The 19,902-nt window shown below is 34.9% G+C and overlaps 2 protein-coding genes across 2 annotated transcripts in view; both read left to right on the top strand.

Moving 5' to 3' along the window:
* Window positions 1-62: 62 nt before the first annotated feature.
* The window catches only part of LOC108905615 (valine--tRNA ligase-like), a 36,491-nt gene continuing 16,651 nt past the window's right edge, over window positions 63-19,902 (top strand). Inside the window, exons 1-10 of the mRNA XM_018708571.1 lie at window positions 63-259; window positions 667-847; window positions 1,798-1,979; window positions 2,165-2,291; window positions 2,349-2,515; window positions 3,008-3,187; window positions 10,661-11,048; window positions 14,715-14,961; window positions 15,067-15,297; window positions 18,580-18,739. Coding sequence (XP_018564087.1) covers window positions 154-259; window positions 667-847; window positions 1,798-1,979; window positions 2,165-2,291; window positions 2,349-2,515; window positions 3,008-3,187; window positions 10,661-11,048; window positions 14,715-14,961; window positions 15,067-15,297; window positions 18,580-18,739 — 1,969 coding nt within the window. The 5' untranslated portion in view covers window positions 63-153. The remainder of the gene's footprint in view (window positions 260-666; window positions 848-1,797; window positions 1,980-2,164; window positions 2,292-2,348; window positions 2,516-3,007; window positions 3,188-10,660; window positions 11,049-14,714; window positions 14,962-15,066; window positions 15,298-18,579; window positions 18,740-19,902) is intronic.
* Window positions 4,955-7,000, top strand: LOC108905614. The gene is made up of 2 exons (XM_018708570.1): window positions 4,955-5,028; window positions 5,467-7,000. The coding sequence occupies exon 2, from the start codon at window positions 5,476-5,478 to the stop codon at window positions 6,295-6,297; it is 822 nt and encodes a 273-aa protein (XP_018564086.1). The 5' UTR covers window positions 4,955-5,028; window positions 5,467-5,475; the 3' UTR covers window positions 6,298-7,000.

Below are 19,902 nucleotides of genomic sequence, written 5' to 3'. Positions count from 1 at the left end.
AATTTTGTGGCTAATTTAATAGTAGCAGCGCCATCTATGAAAGTAAGAGGAAATTGTGTGTTCCATGTTCCATGCCAAAATGGTAGGATAACTATAATTATCATAATTTTAATAGAAAAGTTTACCAATAACAAAGTTAACAGTGTATTTAAGATGTATAAGTTATATAAAAGGTGCACACTATGTAGTAATAAAGTACGCATAATACGACTCGGATTTTTAAGAGCAAGAAGCACGAAATATGACAAAGAAGCCGCCGGTGAGTTTGTTTACTATTTTAATTTTTTAATTATCAAGCATGATACCAGAGGTCTCTCTTGTAAAATCTTTTGGCGCATTTCTCAAAATTTCAAATATCTTTATTACAGGGTAATTTTTATACAGCTACTAATTTTTCAAAATCTTTCAATAATTAATTATATAAGTGACATAATGAAGCCAATTTGAATTTCTGTAAATTAGACGAGTATAATAAGAAAAAATCTTTAACATGCCTCTGCGAATTTTCTCATGTCTTACAATTTAATTAAAAATACTTATAAAACTATGATAATGTAATATTCATTTATAATAAAGCCGATATGTTCTAGATTTTATTTTTTTTGGCTTAATTAGCAATTAAATGTATGTAGGTACCTAATTCAAATAATATAAGGATTTGTTTAGAGTTGAATGCTGGATACGTGCCCCACGAAGTAGAATCTCTATCACTTGGACGTGGCTATTTTGAACCACCTATAAGGTCTAACAAACCATTTACTTTGGTTTTACCACCTCCAAATATTACTGGAACTTTACATTTGGGACACGCCCTTACGACAACCGTCGAGGACGTTTTAGTAAGATGGCAAGTAATCCTCTTTTTAAAACTTTGTATTCGATGTTCCAATTAAATTAATGTAATCTATTACCGCTGTTATTTTAGATAAAAAAGAGGAAAATTACCATAAAAGTAACCATTTTTCTGTTGCTTAATGCTCTGTCAAATCGTAGCATTCGTGCTATTTTCAAAGCTGATGTGATTTAGCTGATTAAGTTAATACTACGCTAAAAACAATCGATTATTGCATAGAAATTGATTTTAATACACTAGGAACTAGTGTATTTAAAGACTATTATTTTAAAACCGACTAAACTTTTAGAATACCTAATTTAACTGCACAATTGCACTGTTCAATAACAAAATAGCGTAGTTTGGAATACGTGGGCAAATTGGCCTCTTCTATGATACAAAATAATTCAAATATTAAAAAAAATTCTTCTAATGATAATGGAGTTTAATACTTGGGCAGATTTGCAGAGCGTTAATTTCTAATTCCCAAGTCTTCCCCTGCTTTCATTATGCAGTCATTTTATCGACCTTTTATCAGGACAAAAGCCTAACCCGTTGACCTAGATTTACAAAACTCTGGATTGTTGTTAAGTACTTTTCCCTTTAGAAGCAAATGAGACTTGTTAGGCCTACACGAAGAGGACAAAACAAACACGCGCACAATCTCACTTCTGACTTTCTAAGTCTCGTTTAAATAAAATTATTTCGAAAATATTTTAATTTTAGTATCAGAGATCTGAACAATTAAATAATTAGACCGTGTTATCGTTTTGCCTGAAAATGTTGCACTTTTCATCCTGACACAAAAATTACTCAAATCAAAACATCGGTAAAAAAATTACAACGGGATTTTGTCGTTCTAGAGAACTATATGTTCTTTATAACTTTTTACTATTCGGTTAATACCGTTTAGTGAAAAGTTCTGAGCCGGAACCCGATATTAAATGCAGTGGGATTTTCACCAGGCACAGAATGCAGGGAAGGGAGACCTTGTGGGTGCCTGGCATCGACCACGCCGGGATCGCCACTCAAGTGGTGGTGGAGAAGCGATTGTGGAAGGAAAACCGCCAAACCAGACACGACATCGGCAGGCTTCGCTTTCAGGAAAAAGCGTGGCAGTGGAAGGAGGAGAAAGCCAAAGTTATAGGTTGGTAGTTGGCAGGTTAACTCACAAAATTGCTCGAAGCTAATCCCAATTTAGTTCTTGTTTGGAGAATCGCATCCTTAACTTTTATATGTTAATTGCGAGGAATGTAACTATAGAAAACATTTGGAAAAGTTTGTGAAAAGATTTGATACTAGTTTTCCATTTTCTGAAATGCCTTTTGTTAGGTCAACAACTTCGTCGATTGGGAGCTTCTTTAGAATGGGAAAGGGAAATATTTACCATGGATCAGCGCTGTTCAAACGCTGTCCAAGAGGCATTTATAAGACTGTTCAACGCTAACCTTATATATAGGTAGGCAGTGTCTCAAAAATGTGCCTTTGACATACTATGTATGTCTTGCATTTACAGGGCTGATCACTTAGTGAACTGGTCTTGCGTTTTGAGGTCTGCCATTTCGGATATTGAGGTAGAACACGTAAATGTGGAGGGACCGACAAATATATCCGTACCAGGTTATGAGAAACCTGTTGAATTTGGTACTCTCACGAAATTTGCTTACAAACTTAAGGATAGCGGTAAGTACCGAGGATTAAATTTAGGAAAAAAATGTATGTCTTTGTTTTTCTCTTTGTAAAACACCCCAAGCACGGTCAAACAATTTCGTCATAACTTTAGAGAATATTCCTTGAATCATTTTAAGCCAAACGATTTAATCTAACCACAGGTACAGGGTCTTGGCGTTTAAAAAAAATGTGAAGGCATTGATGAAGCTTTAACTAATACCAAGATTATTTAAATACAAACCATCAAAAGTAAAAAAAAATCACGCAAATTTTTTTCATAGTATTTCACTTTCTGTGAAGTACAAGTAGAAATTTTATGAAATTATACTGAGAAATGCTGAAATTTCTGAAACACGACTGGAAATCTATTTATAGACAATCCGGCCCTGGCGATTTTAAGTTTCCTATTTCTAATTTTCGGGATATTATCGACAGGAGCTCATACTCATTCGCTTGCGATATATCACCCTCATCCCCAATAAATCTGCGTTTTTTTATATCCAGATGAAGAAATAGTGGTGGCTATGACGCGTCCCGAGACGATGCTGGGCGACGTCGCCGTTGCGGTGCACCCCGAGGATCAGCGACACTCCGGGTTCGTGGGCCGTTATTTATGGCATCCCTTTAGGAAGGAGGCCATACCGGTGATAAGCGACCCCTTCGTGGACCGGGAATTTGGCACTGGTAAGTGTTGCTTTTTGTTCGTTGGGCGCCATTACGATCGTGTTTTTATTAGTTCGACGTGAATTGGCGCGTCTCCTGACAGCTTTAGAATTATGGGAGTTTTGGCGACGGAAAGTGTGAATTTTCGTCGTCGGTTATCTGCGCATAAAAGAAGAAACGTTTTTACTTTTTCTTTGGCTGTAACACTGAAAAGAAAAAATAATTTAAATATGTATATCGAAAAAGAAAAAAATTAAATTTTTAATGTCGATTTTCTCGAAAGTCTTATTGACTAAATAAAAAACTAAAGAGCTCTTTTCAGACCTGTAGACCTTAAGTGCCCTTTTGACCCATTAGAACTGGACAATTTCTATTTTTGCCCAATACAATGTTTTTCCCTAAACAAGTGTGTCAGCAAAAAAAGGAAATAAAATAAAGTAAACTTTGAGACTATGTTACTGGGTTAATACTGACGTTTTGAAAAAAAAAATTGAAAAAAATATCTTTTAACTATAAGTATATACTGATTAAAATAGGTTTCGGAAAGGTTACACTGCTGCCATAATAGAAAATATTTCGCTAAAGAAGTCTATTAGTCACTAAAGTTCTTTACTACAGTACAATTTTTTACTTTAGCGAAAGTTTTTTAGCGATTGTTAGGTTGTCATCCTAGGATGATGAGTTTTAAGACAATACCCGCAAATATATATTTTTTTAAATTCAAGTGGCTTTTTAGACACTAATAAGTGTTTTTTTTTTACCATAACTATGTACACTTAGCAAGATTCAATTATTAACTTTGTCTTTAAACCTTTCTTTAACAGTAAAAAGTTACAAGTAAAAAAAAAAATTATTGTAATTACACGGATTCACCATCCTTCGCTTTTTACTTTTAATTTTTCAAAAATAAAACAATTATATTGGCAAACATTAGTTTTCCAAATTCTCTTTTTTTATATAATATTAATGTTATTCATTTTTAAAACTTAAAACCAAGAAAGTCCTTCAAATCGTTGGTAGGTCATAATACGTAAGCTTTCAGATCTAAGAACATATATCATAAAAAGAGACCTTAAACTATTGTAATAGGGTAACAAATACAATAAATGGTAATGCTAAATGTCTGCTGCAATAAACGTCTATTGCAATGCCCCATCTATGACCCAATCTTTTTATTTTTTCATACAAACCATGTGTATACAGATTTTGACTGACTAAACATTTTTTTGTTGTTTTCGACAATTATTTTTTTAACAATTTGAAAAGTTCTGCCTGTAAATCATTCCGGTTTTGATTAAGTTTATAATAATAATAATACATTTTGAACAAATTCTGTTTCATTTTGAAAACCTTTTGCTCTATCATTTGAACTTTTTATAATACTTTCCTTTAAACAAATATGGTGGTTTGAATTGAAAAATTACTTATTAATTTTTGTTGGCTTTAAACCCACGTTTCAACTTTGTCATAAGGGTACATTCTAAAAATTTTAATGACGTCATTTCAACCCTACTTTCATCCATTTTTCTCCACCCAAATCACATATTTTTTGGTAAATTTATTAATCCTACCTAATACTTTTCAAAATGTTCCATAAATATAGACTTGAGGACAAAATCCCGTAATTATATAACGCTAACGTCAACAATAGACTCCTGGAGTGGTTTCATGCGGATTACTTCGTATACGCGAGAGGTGCGTCAATAAATACAATGCTTTTACGTAGTATACCTTATCGATACATTTTTTTTACGCAAGTAGTTAATCAGTTTTAAAGCCGATGATAACAATAGATAAAAACATATACCGAAAAGAAAATGTTTCGTTTTAATTGATTTGAGGTGCATCAGTCTCAATAGAAGGTAAGTAAAATTTTAAATAAAACATAATTAAATTCCATGTACTTGCGACAAAGTTGTATAGCCAATTTGTCTTGTCGAAATAAAAAATTGGTTTCTAAGGGTTCCAAAGAAGTGATCTGAAGGGTTTCAACCTTTAAAATGTCAATTGACATGGTAGAGAAATATCTGTTGTAGATTTTGAACAATTTTCAAAGAAAATTTTTGTACTTGTGCTTTTTTCTAAGACAAGGCAACATTGGAACGTCATATAATTTTTTTGACAGTTGAAATGCCTTCAATCATTGTTGAGAAATTGATGAATCTAATCTTCGAATGGTTTTAGGGAAAAAACGTACCTAATTTAATTTTTATCTTTATATTATGTAATAAGGAAGAAATTGTCTGAATTAATCAAGCTTTACGACGAATCCTTTCTTTATTAAACGATTTCTTTTCCAGTCACCGAAGATGGAAATAAGCAGCAGTCTGAACCTTCATAACAACTTGAAGTGTAGCGTCTGCGACAACTACCTGAACATACCCCCAGTTCTAACATCGGAGGATGGGAAGGTAAACAAGTGCGGGCGATGCAACCTAAAAGGCCCATACCTGACAAACAGGAACTCGCTCTATGAATCCATAGGGTCAAAACTGAATTTTCCTTGCATAAACGAGCAGTGCAAGGAGAGACTTTCCTGGTTTGAAGTCGAACGTCACGAAAAGTCCTGCCCCCACAGAAAGATCCCGTGTCCCTTTTGGGCGTGTAGAGATAAAGACATCCAGATGAACGCACTGAACGATATAAGCCATTTCCAAACCGAACATCCTGGCATCATGTGCAATGACAAGTTGACCATTGACTTGAACGGGATAAAACGCCACAATTCCTTCATGAAGGTGCTAACTGTGGACAGTTTGCCCTATTTGATCATAGTACACGCTGTTGGTACTGGAGAAAGGATATGGATTGGAGTCTTCAATTTCGACACCACCAGGAAGGATTACCAGATAAAGCTATACTCTGGCAAGCAATTGCGGAAGTGTATCATTTACAAGGAACCTGTTACCTTGTACGACGAAAACGAGCAGTGTTTGTACTGCTTGCAAAATTTGTGCTCCATCGAAACCCATAAATATTCCAAGAACTATTCGGAGACGCAGAAGGAAAAGTTCAAGTTCTACACTAAAGTCGACGTGCTTTGCACGAAGAACGTACTCCTGTCAGAGGATATGCATTTTGAGATTAGCATTGTTCCGCCAGAAGTTCAAGTGCCCAATGGAACAGCCTGAAGAATATATTGTGAAGGACAATCTCCTTAAGTGATCGGCCTTATTTAGAACAATTTGATATAAAGACCAAAATCGTCATTTGATACAGGAAAGTGAGTCTTAGATTCATACGAGGAAAAGTGGACGGGACAAAATAATCATAATTTTCAGTAAATGGCGGACACTCACAAAAATACTCGTGATAAAAACCTCTATGTATATTTTAAGTGCCTCCTAGATTATATTATCTCACATTACCATAAAACTGTAATAATCTTAACTGCGACTAACCAAAAATGTTAGTTAGTTATGAACTTAGTACAGAGTTTTTATCCACATCTAGGTAAAGGTTTTATTGTAATAAAAAAAAGTAAATTTTTTTACTTTTTACTTTTCTTCTATTACTAAGTTGTTAAATTAAACAAATGAATATTAAACATTTTTAAACAGTACCAACCTACATTTTCTTTTCTTTTCTTCGATGATCTGTTTCAGTTTTACCTATTTCTGGAAACTCTTTTTCCTCTAATAAACTGACAATGAGACGTAAATAAACTGATTACAATTGAATGGCGGTCTTGAATTATTTTTTTTTAGATATTTGTTATCTGAAATCTTTTATTAATTACTTATTTCAAGTATCTAATTTTATCATCAAAATCATCAGGTGCGATATAATTGTATACTAATGTTTTGTTATTGCAATAAAGGTCTACTACAGTAATTGTATGTTATTTTTATTGCTCATATCTAATAATGATAAATTTCACAGTAAAATGAAAAACTATGAAATTCGAATAAACTTTTATTGAAATAAAAATACATAATTATACATTACAATGATTTTTAACTAAATTATTTTGATATACATAGTTTATTCTTGATATGCACGCAAAAATTTCTTGATTCAAATGTACAACATTTGAAAATATTTTCTTCTTTCAAGAAAATTATTTATTTAGTTAAATATTTTCAATTTCTACCCAGAAATATAATTTCTTACTTTAAAAATAGGCAGTATTTAAAATAAATATCTGATACTTACGGTTAAACGATTTCTATTCTTTTTGATTTTATGATCTACATAGATTTTATAGAAACATGTTTTGTATTGTATATTAATGTATCGTTTGTTTAACACAAAACTTAATAATTTTGGTCAAATGATTGTATATACTTATTTTAAGAATATAATTTTGGATATAAATATTTCTCAGTAATAAAAAATATTTTGTATCAAACTCACAACACCTAATACAACAGAGCTAGGATCGTTCGTAAGTTTAACCAACCAGACATAGGTCGGTTTGGGACTTACTGATGGTCCTGATCAATATGTCGTTAGAACGATCCAGCTGCTTTAGTGTCGTTACTCACAAAGAGATGTGTATACACAGAGTGTAAGTGGTTCCATCTATCGTGCTACTTCCCATCTACGCCATTCTATGACCTGCTACAATTTTCTTTCAAGAAAACATAAGATTGATTATAATATGTTACATTTGTCTTGAATAATTCCTACATTTATACTTTAAAACTATCTGCTCACTTTTTTCCAGTGTAGACGGAGGTGGTTATACTTTCAAATGTAATGTTACTTTATTTGCAAGAAGAGTTCGAGCTAACAAGGTCTTCGATAGAGTTTTCTATAGAAAATAGTAGTTTTCCATGGCAAGTCTAAACATTGTTTAAATTAACCATTTAAATAATAGTTTTTCAATTTGACATAGACAGTTTCTGTGTTGCTGTATACACCACGATATTGTCACAGATTGTGTACCTATATCTACAATTTCCTTACATTTATAGTCGCCCCTTAAAAATGTAGGCTCCGTCACCCCTTCCATGCCCGTAGGTATTTGCTAATCGAAAATCTATACCGAGATTTTGATGACTTACCCCGACTTGGATCCGTGCAAGATTGCAAAGAAATAAAACAATCTTATTTCGATTTAGAGTGAACTGTTACTGTAATTTGTTTGATGAAACCGGATCGATTTTCTATTCATTTCTAGTTTAGTTGAACTGCATCTTATCTAGCTAGTCTTGTGATTCGGCACAGTGCAATAAGCAGTTTTATTATCTTTTGAATTTTTGTGTATGTCTATATTTACAGAAGATAATTTGTAACTTTATTCTTACATTGCGCGATGTATATTTAAATGCTGAGTGTTTAAAGTAAAAAAGACACGAATACAAGTGAACCTAAAACTATTTAAAATGTACTTATATAATTCTCAGTTGTTTTAAAAGATTTCAATAAAATTTATTTTTGTGACATTACTTTGCTGTCACTTTCCATTTTCCTCGTAGGAAATACGAAATTTGGCGTTACTCCTACAATTTAAAAGCACATTTTCCCATTTAGATATTTCTTCGGGACAGTCGTGAAATGATAGCGGAAGTAAATTACTTCGATTATTATAGCAAGTTCTGCTTTATCGTTTACTCTAAATAACAAGCAGTTTAGATCGGAATGAGGGTTTTGTAAAGCCTGTGGGATATTTCGTTCCATTTATTTCCTGAAATTTTCACCGTCCCTATATTTCTAAAAAATGGTCTCCTTGGTTTTGTCTTTCACCGATTCCTTCTCTGTGCCTCACAAAAGATATCGTGCAGAATATGGGAAAGAATAAAATGTGATTTTTTATTTATACAAGAAGGTACATATTTTTTATCTTATTTGTTGATGCAAAACTATCTCTTTTAATATACTGACTAGAGGAAAGGGTGTTAATATACATATAGAACCCCATTCTGTTTCTCATCAATAAGTTGATGTATAACATGACTATTATTAAATAAATATGATACAGTATGATACAATAGAAAAGTGACATTTTTTCTTGGAATGACTCACAGCCACACAGAAAAAAAAAGTTGGGTATACTTTTTATGCGACATAAATGTTTCGTAGTAATTTGGCCTCCTGAACACGAATCTGGGGTCAGAATTGGCCCATCATGTCACAATTTTTTCCTAACCTCAAAAAACTTGTGAAAAATAGTGAAAATTTATGAAAATTTACTGGGAAAATTTGGAAAAAAATTTATTTCCACATCAAATAGTACATTTTTATGTAAAAGACTCTGCTGAATTCAAATCCGCTGTCAGAATTGAGCTAGAACGTGTGGTTTTTTTTCTAACCTCAAAAAACCGAGCAGGAATCGCTATTTTCAAATTCTGAGCGGATTTTGACCAGATTTTGTATAAAGGGGTTTTTTGGGTCGCTGATTACGAATATGAATTCACATTGTAAAAATTCAAGATGGCTGATCCAATATGGCGGGTGTACTTTTTTGAAATCCACCGATTTCAGTAAAATTTGGCATCATAAGGATTGCTGGTTGATCTCACCTTCATTAATCACACATCTGGAGCCAGATTTTCATAAATCAAGGTAAAAGATTCCACTCCGTCTAAAAATGTGACTTCGCTTAAAAAAATGACTTAAGGACTCTACACATGTAATGATGTGTAGTGTGATGTGCTTGTTTCCATGGGACAAGACAAAAAAGTTTCTACTTTATTCTTTCATTTATTTAGTCGTGCATGGGCTTATGGTTTTCCAATCAGATTTTTTTAACTACTATGCAGTTTTCCTATGGCATTTAGATGCTTTTATTTCTTAATAATTTTAAAGTTCAAGGAAAAGGACACATTACTGCCACACAGCACATCACTGCATCTGCTTATGCCTTCAATCTAAAAATGTGACTTTGCCGAAAAAATGCCGCCTACTCGGCCTAAAATTATGACTCTGCCTACAAATTTTACCTTGATTTATGAAAATCTGGCTCCAGATGTGTGATTAATGAAGGTGAGATCAACCAGCAATCCTTATGATGCCAAATTTTACTGAAATCGGTGGATTTCAAAAAAGTACACCCGCCATATTGGATCAGCCATCTTGAATTTTTACAATGTGAATTCATATTCGTAATCAGCGACCCAAAAAACCCCTTTACACAAAATCTGGTCAAAATCCGCTCAGAATTTGAAAATAGCGATTCTTGCTCAGTTTTTTGAGGTTAGAAAAAAAAATCACACGTTCTAGTTCAATTCTGACAGCGGATTTGAATTCGGCAGAGTCTTTTACATAAAAATGTAATCTGACCCCAGATTCGTGTTCAGGAAGCCAAATTACTACGAAAAATATATGTCGCATAAAAAGTATACCCAACTTTTTTTTTTCTGTGTGGCTGTGATTAAAGACTCTCTAAGGAAACTAATTTCTCCTATCCCAGATATATCCTTGTAAACAATGAACAAAATCTGAGCATTATGAAGACTTCAACTGCGCAAATAGCTATCTGACAGCGGGATGAATCAATCTAAAGTCTAAAACTATGAAACTTTGAGTTAAATTCTATACGATTAACAGGTGCAGTAAAAATCACTCCAGCCCACGACCAGACCGACTTCGAAGTAGCAAAGCGTCACGGCTTGAAACACCTGCAGGTGATCGATGAAACGGGAAACCTCACAGCTGCCTGTGGCGACTTCTCCGGTCTACGAAGATTCGACGCCAGAGACGTGGTGATGACTCAGTTGGACAACTTGGGCTTGCTAAGGGGTCGCCAACACCACGCGATGATGGTACCGATCTGCAGTCGATCTGGGGACGTGGTGGAATTCTTGGCGCGACCCCAATGGTTCGTTAGGTGTCAGGAGATGGCGACGAAGGCGGTGCAGGATGTAAGGGAAGGGAGGCTGACGATTGAACCTAGTCATTTCGAGAAGACCTGGTTCAATTGGTTGGAAAATATCCGGTAAGTGTATATATTCTAGAGTTTGAAAAAGGGTTCAATTTGTTGGTTTAGTTAAATTCGGTCTTATTTATTTCCTCGCACAGTATTCAATGTCCATTATTTCTGTCTGGAAGACTATAGAATTCTTTGCAGAGTAAGAATTTGCGAAGATTTGATACCCGAAACGTTCTAACATCTTAGTATGGAAGACTTGGGACGGCCCAGGCCAATTCCATGTATCTGTAGTTGGCCTGGGGACATGGTGGAACTCTTGGAGTGACTCCAATAGTTCGTTAGGTGTTAGAAAATGGCTAATATGGCGGCGGAGAATGTCAGGGAAGTAAGGTTGACTATTGAATTTCAATTGGTTAGAAAATATCATGTGTGAAAACACCATCTTGTTCCACTACAACTATTCATAGGCAATATATCTTTAGTTCTTTAATAGTTACCATCCATAGTTTTGACAGGGGTATAATTTTCAGCTAGTTTCTTCCTTTCCTTCAGAATATATAAAAGCTATATTCCACCAGATCAATGTTACGTCGTTTCGAGTCTGCACTACCCTTCTGAGCAGTCTTATTGTTATAGTTATGGATATACAGTCTTGGTTCAGTAAATCTGTCGTTAATTCCGTTGTTGGAAAAATTTCTGAGTTTGACTTTGTGTAGGGTTTCCTTATTACCATTTTTGGGTCCCTCTTAGATAATAAATGAGCTTTTTTTTTAACTAACTCAGCTTAGGTGTTGCATCGATGGACTTCATGTCCTGATACTCAACATTTTGACAGATTTGATCCGATGAGCTAGTTTTTTAGCTGTCTGTATACCAGATTAGATTGGATTTAACAGGAAGCCTCTTGGCTTAGTGCTTTCTTTCTGATATCCCCCTAAGTTCTATCCATAGAGCCTCTGATATATGTGACTGAGTTACTTTTTCCTTCATTTTTAAACGTTTTATTGCAGTTATTTAAGAGAATGTTATCAACTTATGACGTAAAATTGTCATCAAGATTTAGTTGAAGTTTAAATTGAAAGACGTTACAAAGAAAATTAAACCAAGCCCAAGAAACGAAGTTTGGCTCAATATCGTCCTTTCTACACATTAAAATCGACTTAAATTTGACTATATCAATTGCATTGTCCGTTAAAGCGCTCTTTACCACAAGTTTGCTCCGAAACGACGTAATGGAATCGTTATATAAATATAAACGCTCTTCTCAGGCTTGTAATTACCGCCGTGACAGTTGTATATTCGGGTGAACAACAGCCGTACGACTCCGCATACACATTCCTGGTAACACAATGAACAAATAACGAGCCGCTTTGTGTGCGGGGTTCGCTCGAGCAACTCCAAACTGCGAGAAAAATTGCGGATACTTTTCCGAACCGCTGAATAATGATCGGTTCGACGTTTGTGTTCGAGCCGATCGGGAAATGATGCAAATGCGGTAGAAGCCCGTTAATTGCGTCCGTCTCGCTCCAACCTTTGAGCGGAACGGGCGAGTTTCAATGGACCTGGGCGTTGGGACGGATAAACGTTTCTTTGGGAGCTGTTTATTAACTTTATTGCATGCTACGCGCAGTTTTTTGGGCGGTACACAAAAAATAATATTTATTTGGGATTCACATAACTGTGGCAGTGCTGAGACTATAATTTATGTAGAAAATACGACTTATTACAATTTGTATCACGCATTATAGTCTTTCCGAAGTCAGTTGTACATATAAAAACGCATATATTATAATGATGGTAGACTTCGTTTTGTTCCGTTTCAAAAGGCCTCCAAAATGCTATGTTGTAATAATATTAGTAAACAAAATATACCTCTTATTTCTCCCTTTCTCAATTGTAATATGAACGATTAATAGAAGGTGCTTATAATACATTAACCCGAATCACACCAAATTCCGCATTGCTGCACTGCACTGCTAGGCAATTTGACAGCCACTTGTCAAGAGCTGAGATTTATTGCCCAGTCGCCCAGTTCGGTTATCTGTGTACGCCGTTTGCCCGCGCGCGCATTCTTCAACTGGGCGTATACATTTCTACCACCTCCACATTTAGTTCGACCAGACATGTATATGGTTATGGCTAAATAAATATCGGGACAAGTTTCTCAAATATTTCCATGACGAGTTGCTGCGCCAGCGACCGAACCTGGTATATACCGTCAACCTCTTGGTTCTTCAATTAAAATCGGAAAGACTACACAAGCGAATTTTATTAAAAATGTTTGATGTTACTACACCGTTAAAGACTATTACAACTTTTTGTCTTTACAGCACACAGTTATAGAAGATACTTACGAATTAAATTAAAATATCTAGGTTTAGAAATTCCGAAGCCTCATTCGATAAGTTTTTGTGACTATGCAGAATATTGAATGTAATATAGATGGATTAATCCAGTCTGCGATATTGCTTGGGAAGTTTCGTGCTTTACGAGATCTTGACTTGCATATTACCTACACTTTAGTTGGGAGTAGAATACATTACTCCCCAACATTCTGGAATTAAATTTACAAATAATTGGAAAGCGTCGCATGTGCTGCCCTCAAAAGTTTAATTTTAGTAGGATTTTCTAGAATCTTGCATTTTTATAACATAGATCTGAGGACTAACTTAAAAAACATAACATTTTTACTATTTATTTTTCCAATATTTCCTCACTTGAAAAAAATTTAAGTAATTTCAAAACGATTTTGGTATTGGCCTTGCAATAATGATAATAGTATATAATGTGGCAAAATACCCATAGAAAATTATTAATATACTTTGTCCATACACTTTTCTATTTGTAAGTGTGTATGAATGTGCCTACATCTTCATTAAATCGACACTAAACGAATGTCCATTGGACGATGTGTGCTACAGGGGTACTTAATCAATAAAAATATATACAGGGTGATCCAAAAAGACCAGAATTTCCCTCTCCTATAATTTATCAGGATATCAGATTATCAAATAAAGTTTCAGATAAAAGTTGTAGGACATTATAAAAACAATATGTTGAATTTTACTTTGACCTTAAGTTTCAAGATAAAACCAATTTCAACTTGCAAATACTAATTATTATTAACTATTTTTTTATGTCAGCAATCCATAGAGTGCCTAGCTCTATATCCAACCATGGGATCAGAAAACCGGCATGTCCTTGCAGATTACATTTTAAGTAAAATTTGTAGGATTTTGACAAATCAGATGACTAGATTAGATGATTAGATTATGTGGCACTTCCATTTGATATTGAGTTGACCTTAGTATGACCTTGCAATTTGTGGTGAAGGTCAAGACCAGGGTCTTCATTTAAGATGTCAAAATCCTACAAATTTTGCTTAAAACATTTTCCTCCCAAATTTGTCGAAAGGAATAGGGTGTTCAATTTATTATTTTCAAATTGACCTTGGTTTGACCTTGAAGCTTAAGGTCAAGATTAAATCCATGGCTACCAACGTATTGGTTTCTTGATATGCTACAGCTTTTATCGGAAACTTCTTATGATACGACTTAATTCTAAACAGTTATTAGGGTCTTTCTGGGATGCCTTGTACATATTTTTTTTATCACAAAACCACTTTGTCTAAGAAAATTTGTGATGCCTTTTAATAAGGATACATGAATATAAAGGAGTAGGATTTTTCCTTTTTAATAATGTCTTTTTTCTGCCCTCAACTTTCCATTCCAGGGACTGGTGCATCTCCAGACAGCTATGGTGGGGGCACCAGGTGCCGGCCTACTCCTGTCGCATTCGTGGTGGAACTGAGGGGACGCTATGGATAGCAGCGGAAAGCCAGGAGGCTGCCCGTCGGAAGGCCGCACGGCAGATGTCTGCTGACGAGGATAGCATCGAAGTTGTCAGGGATGAGGACGTGTTGGACACGTGGTTTTCTTCCGCGTTGCAACCTTTTGCCGCGTTCGGTTGGCCTCATCAAGTAAGAAATTATTTTTGATTAATTATAATGAACGTTTTTAAAGAGTTAATTAAAAATTTGCGTATGTTGCCAAGTATCAAACCCCAAGTTTTTCTTATTTTCCAGTCTGAGGATCTCTCCAAATTCTATCCGTTATCCCTGATGGAAACGGGTCACGACATCCTCTTCTTCTGGGTGGCCCGCATGGTGATGCTGGGCAAGGAACTTACAGGCCAACTTCCATTCGACAGAATCTTGCTGCACGGCATCATATGTGACGCGCAAGGCAGGAAGATGTCCAAGAGCCTTGGTAATGTCATCGCTCCCGAAGACGTCATAAACGGTGCAAGTTTACAGGTAGGTGGCCAATTTATCTCAGATTATTTTTAAATATGGGGGATATGTATTGAAAAAATGATTGTTTGTTGCTTAGTGGTATTCGACAGTGGCAGCCATTTTCTATTTGTGTCTCAAATTTTATTCCAATACGTTCATTATTTCATGTTACGGACAGAGTAGCAGTAGAAATATCACCACGAATGATTGAAATATATGGGAACGAACCTCGATCATATTTTGAAGGTGATATAGTTTCGGTAGGGTCGTGAATCCATTGAAAACGATCCAAGAATCTTTCAGATCCAACCAATTCTGATGTTTTCTGGAAAGTAGGAATAATGGTTTCGAAGATAGTAGTTCGAAAATGGTTATTATTGCTAAATCATGTCTGAATCAAGCGCTTTAACAATTTTATATGATAAGTTAAGATTGGGGAAAGTTCCACCAGGGTGGGTTCCAAAATTGTTGACATCCAAACGACAACTGGGATCTAAAAACAAAATTAGAGTGTATGAAATGAGTCTATAATGGTTTCTCTCCTCCAATGGAGGTCCGCAGACAATCTTCAACTAGGAAGGTCATGGCCATCGTCTTCTAGGACCGAGCAGGAATCATTTTTGTTGAATATTTGCTAAAAGGCACGACTATTGACTGAAAACGTCCAGGTTTCCGTCACAGAAATGTACTCTTTCTTCACTATAATGTGTGGGTTCACAAAGCAATCAAAGTTCAATCTCTCTGAGCTTACCATGCGCAGTATAGTCTGGATTCTGACTTTTTTATCCATAAATTTGAAGGAGTCATTTTGGAAATTACTAAATCAATGAGGATATTGATGACAACAGGAATCATTGCTTCCTGATGGAGTAAAGCCTTTGGTGGCGCAAGTTCATTGAGGTTACCAAAAAAGTCGTCATTGGTTTCATTGATAGGGGCTTTTCTAGGACCCTTTACATAAAAAATGCAACTCGTTTGATTTAATCACTACTTTTTTAATTAAAATTTTGGAATGTGTTTGTTATAGTTTTGAAAAATCCATACTTTTTAAAAAGATTTCCATTTCCCATATCTAAATTTGGAAATAGCAGGGGAGAATTGGTATAGTTTCTATTTCATCACCTTTTTTGAACTTGTCAACATTTCTCGACAGACATCCAACTAATTAGTTTTAGCCTCATTCATATAAATTATCTCCTAACCCTGTTTCTGTTCACATTCAGCCAATTCTATTTCTAAAAGCAGCCGTTTGAAAAATCAGTTCCTAAAATGCAGCAATACATTAATAAACGTATCGCGGGTGTATTTCAGTTTTATGTAACGATATTTCCGCGTCATCCTCAAAACGATTATGCTCACCGAATTGACATTACCGAAATTTATTGTCTTTTAAANAAGCTTTTCTAGGACCCTTTACATAAAAAATGCAACTCGTTTGATTTAATCACTACTTTTTTAATTAAAATTTTGGAATGTGTTTGTTATAGTTTTGAAAAATCCATACTTTTTAAAAAGATTTCCATTTCCCATATCTAAATTTGGAAATAGCAGGGGAGAATTGGTATAGTTTCTATTTCATCACCTTTTTTGAACTTGTCAACATTTCTCGACAGACATCCAACTAATTAGTTTTAGCCTCATTCATATAAATTATCTCCTAACCCTGTTCACATTCAGCCAATTCTATTTCTAAAAGCAGCCGTTTGAAAAATCAGTTCCTAAAATGCAGCAATACATTAATAAATGTATCACGGGTGTATTTCAGTTTTATGTAACGATATTTCCGCCTCATTCTCAAAACGATTATGCTCACCGAAATGACATTACCGAAATTTATTGTCTTTTAAACAGCATATGCACTGTCGGGCGGTAATTATATAAACCATATTAGCGCAAATAGCTGGCGTTATTTATCAAAATGTGGCATTAATTTGAATTAATGGATGAATACGAGCGGAATTTAAATAGTACCTGTTCGTATAATTGCAGTTTGTTGGCGTATAAATTTATTTAATGGAGAGGTTTATTTCATCGCGATATCCGGAAAAATTGATTGGAAAGTCCAATTCGCAGTATTCAAACATTGAAGGCATTTGGAAGGAAAATTGGCGTTACGACTGGGGAAAATAAAATAAAATATGTTGTCTGAAATTGTTCATTTTTTATTATGATGTCCTTGAATTACATTCATCTTCATCGGTCTAGTTTTAGACGCACCAGAGATTAATTGCCTCCTTTTCCTAGAGGAAAGCGTATATGTCCGGTGAATCTTTTTATTTCACAAAATCCTTAAAATATAAATACGAGTTTGTTTCTCATAATTTTCTTGTCCGAATTGTCAATTTTGTCTTGCTATTATCACTGTATATATTTGTTGTTCCAAACAATGTTGCTTCAAAAGAACATCTACGAATATCTTGAAGATTCTTGACTCATACTGATGCCAGATTTACCACAATTCATGTAAAAGGTGTCCCAAACTTCATGCAAGATGTAATTGTAATAGAAAACAGGTTTTTAATTAAAAATTGTAAATTTTTTATTGATTCATAAATCATACAGTACTTATAGCGTTATGTATCGGCTAAATGGCCTCCACGCTTTGCACACTCTTTTGTCGAAATTTTCCATGACCTTTTTGCTTTGCTGAATTTCCTTGATGCAGCGCTCAAATTCCTCCTCCAAGGCGTGGGTGGGCATGGGTTTGTTGGCATTTACCTTAGACTTCAAAAAAACTCAAACGATGTTAGATCGCAACATCTGGGCGGCCGATTCTGATCACCAAAACGGAAATTACACGACCAGGAAATTATTCATGCTAAAATTAAATTGTTTCTGGGGCTGTATGACATGTAGCGCCGTCTTGTTGAAACCACATATCTTGTATCCATATCTTGCAAAATAGGCACAAAAAACTGCATTATCATGTCGCCATTAACTGTTATTGCCTAACCAGCCGCATTTTCGAAGAAGAATGGTCCGATGATGCTTTCAGCCCAAAATCCGCACCAAACAGTGACATGTTGTGGATACATTTGTTTCGCAACAATCACCCCAAATGCGTAAATCAAGATGGAAATGGGCTGGAGACGATTTTATTCGAAAAATCAGCATCTATTTGTTGTTCCATAAGCATTTACGAACTCTTTTCGCTTTACTTGATCAACTGGCTTCAGTTCTTCAGTCAATTGAACTTTATAAGCATGAATACGCATATTTTGCTTCTCTCAGCTAATTTTCCACGCTCTCGTATATTTATTGTCTGTTTACTGAGTTTTTAATTGTTTGTTTTGGTTGCGGTAGGCTCTCGAGGAGGGATCAAAGGCAAGTTATGCGGCGGGAGTTCTCTCGGAAGACGAGCTGAGCCGCGCCGTCCTAGGCCAGAAAAAGATGTTCCCACAGGGCATTCCAGAGTGCGGATCTGATGCGCTGAGGTTCACGCTCATGTCGCACAACGTTAAGAGTGAGTTTCTTTTACAGTTTTTACAAAAATATTCGTAATTTCCACTAAAATAATAATACTATACTACTACAATACTAATACCATAGCAATAATACTAATTTCTACTTGGTACATTAATCTTGCATTTTCCATACCGCATAGGTACTGCGTTACTAACAAAAACGTGCTTGTGCATCGCATTTAATTTTATTAGCTCCGAACTGAGGAATTAAATACAAAATAAATAAAAACAGAGGGGATAAATTACTATTTGAATTAAATTTAGCCCAAGTTGTCGGCTGGCGCTGGTTTATGACATAATTTAATTACGCTAGCACCAACTAAATTGCTTTGCTGCGCTGGATTTTATTTTAACAAATTTTATTTTCACACTTTACGACTTTATCGCATCTCCCTTTCATGCATCGCGTTAAATTTATCTGTGAAGTTTCGGATCTGCGCTTTACTGGAACATAATTCAATATCGCGATATCAAGGGCTTTTAGCCGTTTTGATGAGCTCTAAAGGTATGCTGCACGAAGTTTAAAGTCAGGCTCCCTCTGTAGTTTTTTAATTCGTGCCAACCTTGCACAGACCATTACAGAAGGTGATATCCGCATATTGATTACAAAAATGTTCCACCTCTTTATATCGGTGTCCCAAAAGTCACAAGATATGCCAACGAAAAAAATGGATTGTGGAATAAGTGGATGCTGATTTTTCGAACAAAATCATCTTCAGGTCATTTGGCTTCAGTAATCGATAAAATGGTCAAAAATCCAGGAGTGATTGTTGACAAACAAATGCATCTAGCCTTAAACTGCATACAAATTGTGCAATCTCTTGTGAAGTACGGTAAAATTCACCGGATCACACGTAAAATACAACAGAGATCTGAAAATTGCGTCAAAATAGGATAAAAAATACGTTGGAAACTTCCAAACTTCGAATATCAGAAATCAGCGAACCACCACTAAAAAGTCAAATCACCTTGAAACTTTAAAGGTTTCAACACAGAAAATTATGAAAAATTACAAAATAATAAAACATATCAAAATATTTTAGAATAAAATCCACACATCTGAACCGTTTAAAGTGATACTTTATCCACTAGTGGAATATCCACTGTATTTCACTAGTAGCTTCATGAAAAAATAATAAATCTAATTTAATTTATTTACTTA

Source organism: Anoplophora glabripennis, unplaced genomic scaffold (genome assembly GCF_000390285.2).
Source record: "Anoplophora glabripennis isolate ALB-LARVAE unplaced genomic scaffold, Agla_2.0 scaffold53, whole genome shotgun sequence".
Classification (NCBI taxonomy): domain Eukaryota; kingdom Metazoa; phylum Arthropoda; class Insecta; order Coleoptera; family Cerambycidae; genus Anoplophora; species Anoplophora glabripennis.
The sequence above is the reverse complement of the archived record's forward strand: the minus strand, read 5'-3'. Positions and strand labels throughout refer to the sequence as shown.

What these genes read in the sequence shown, in the direction of transcription:
- LOC108905614 (XM_018708570.1), top strand. Translation starts at nt 5,476, where the DNA reads ATGGAAATAAGCAGCAGTCTGAACCTTCATAACAACTTGAAGTGTAGC.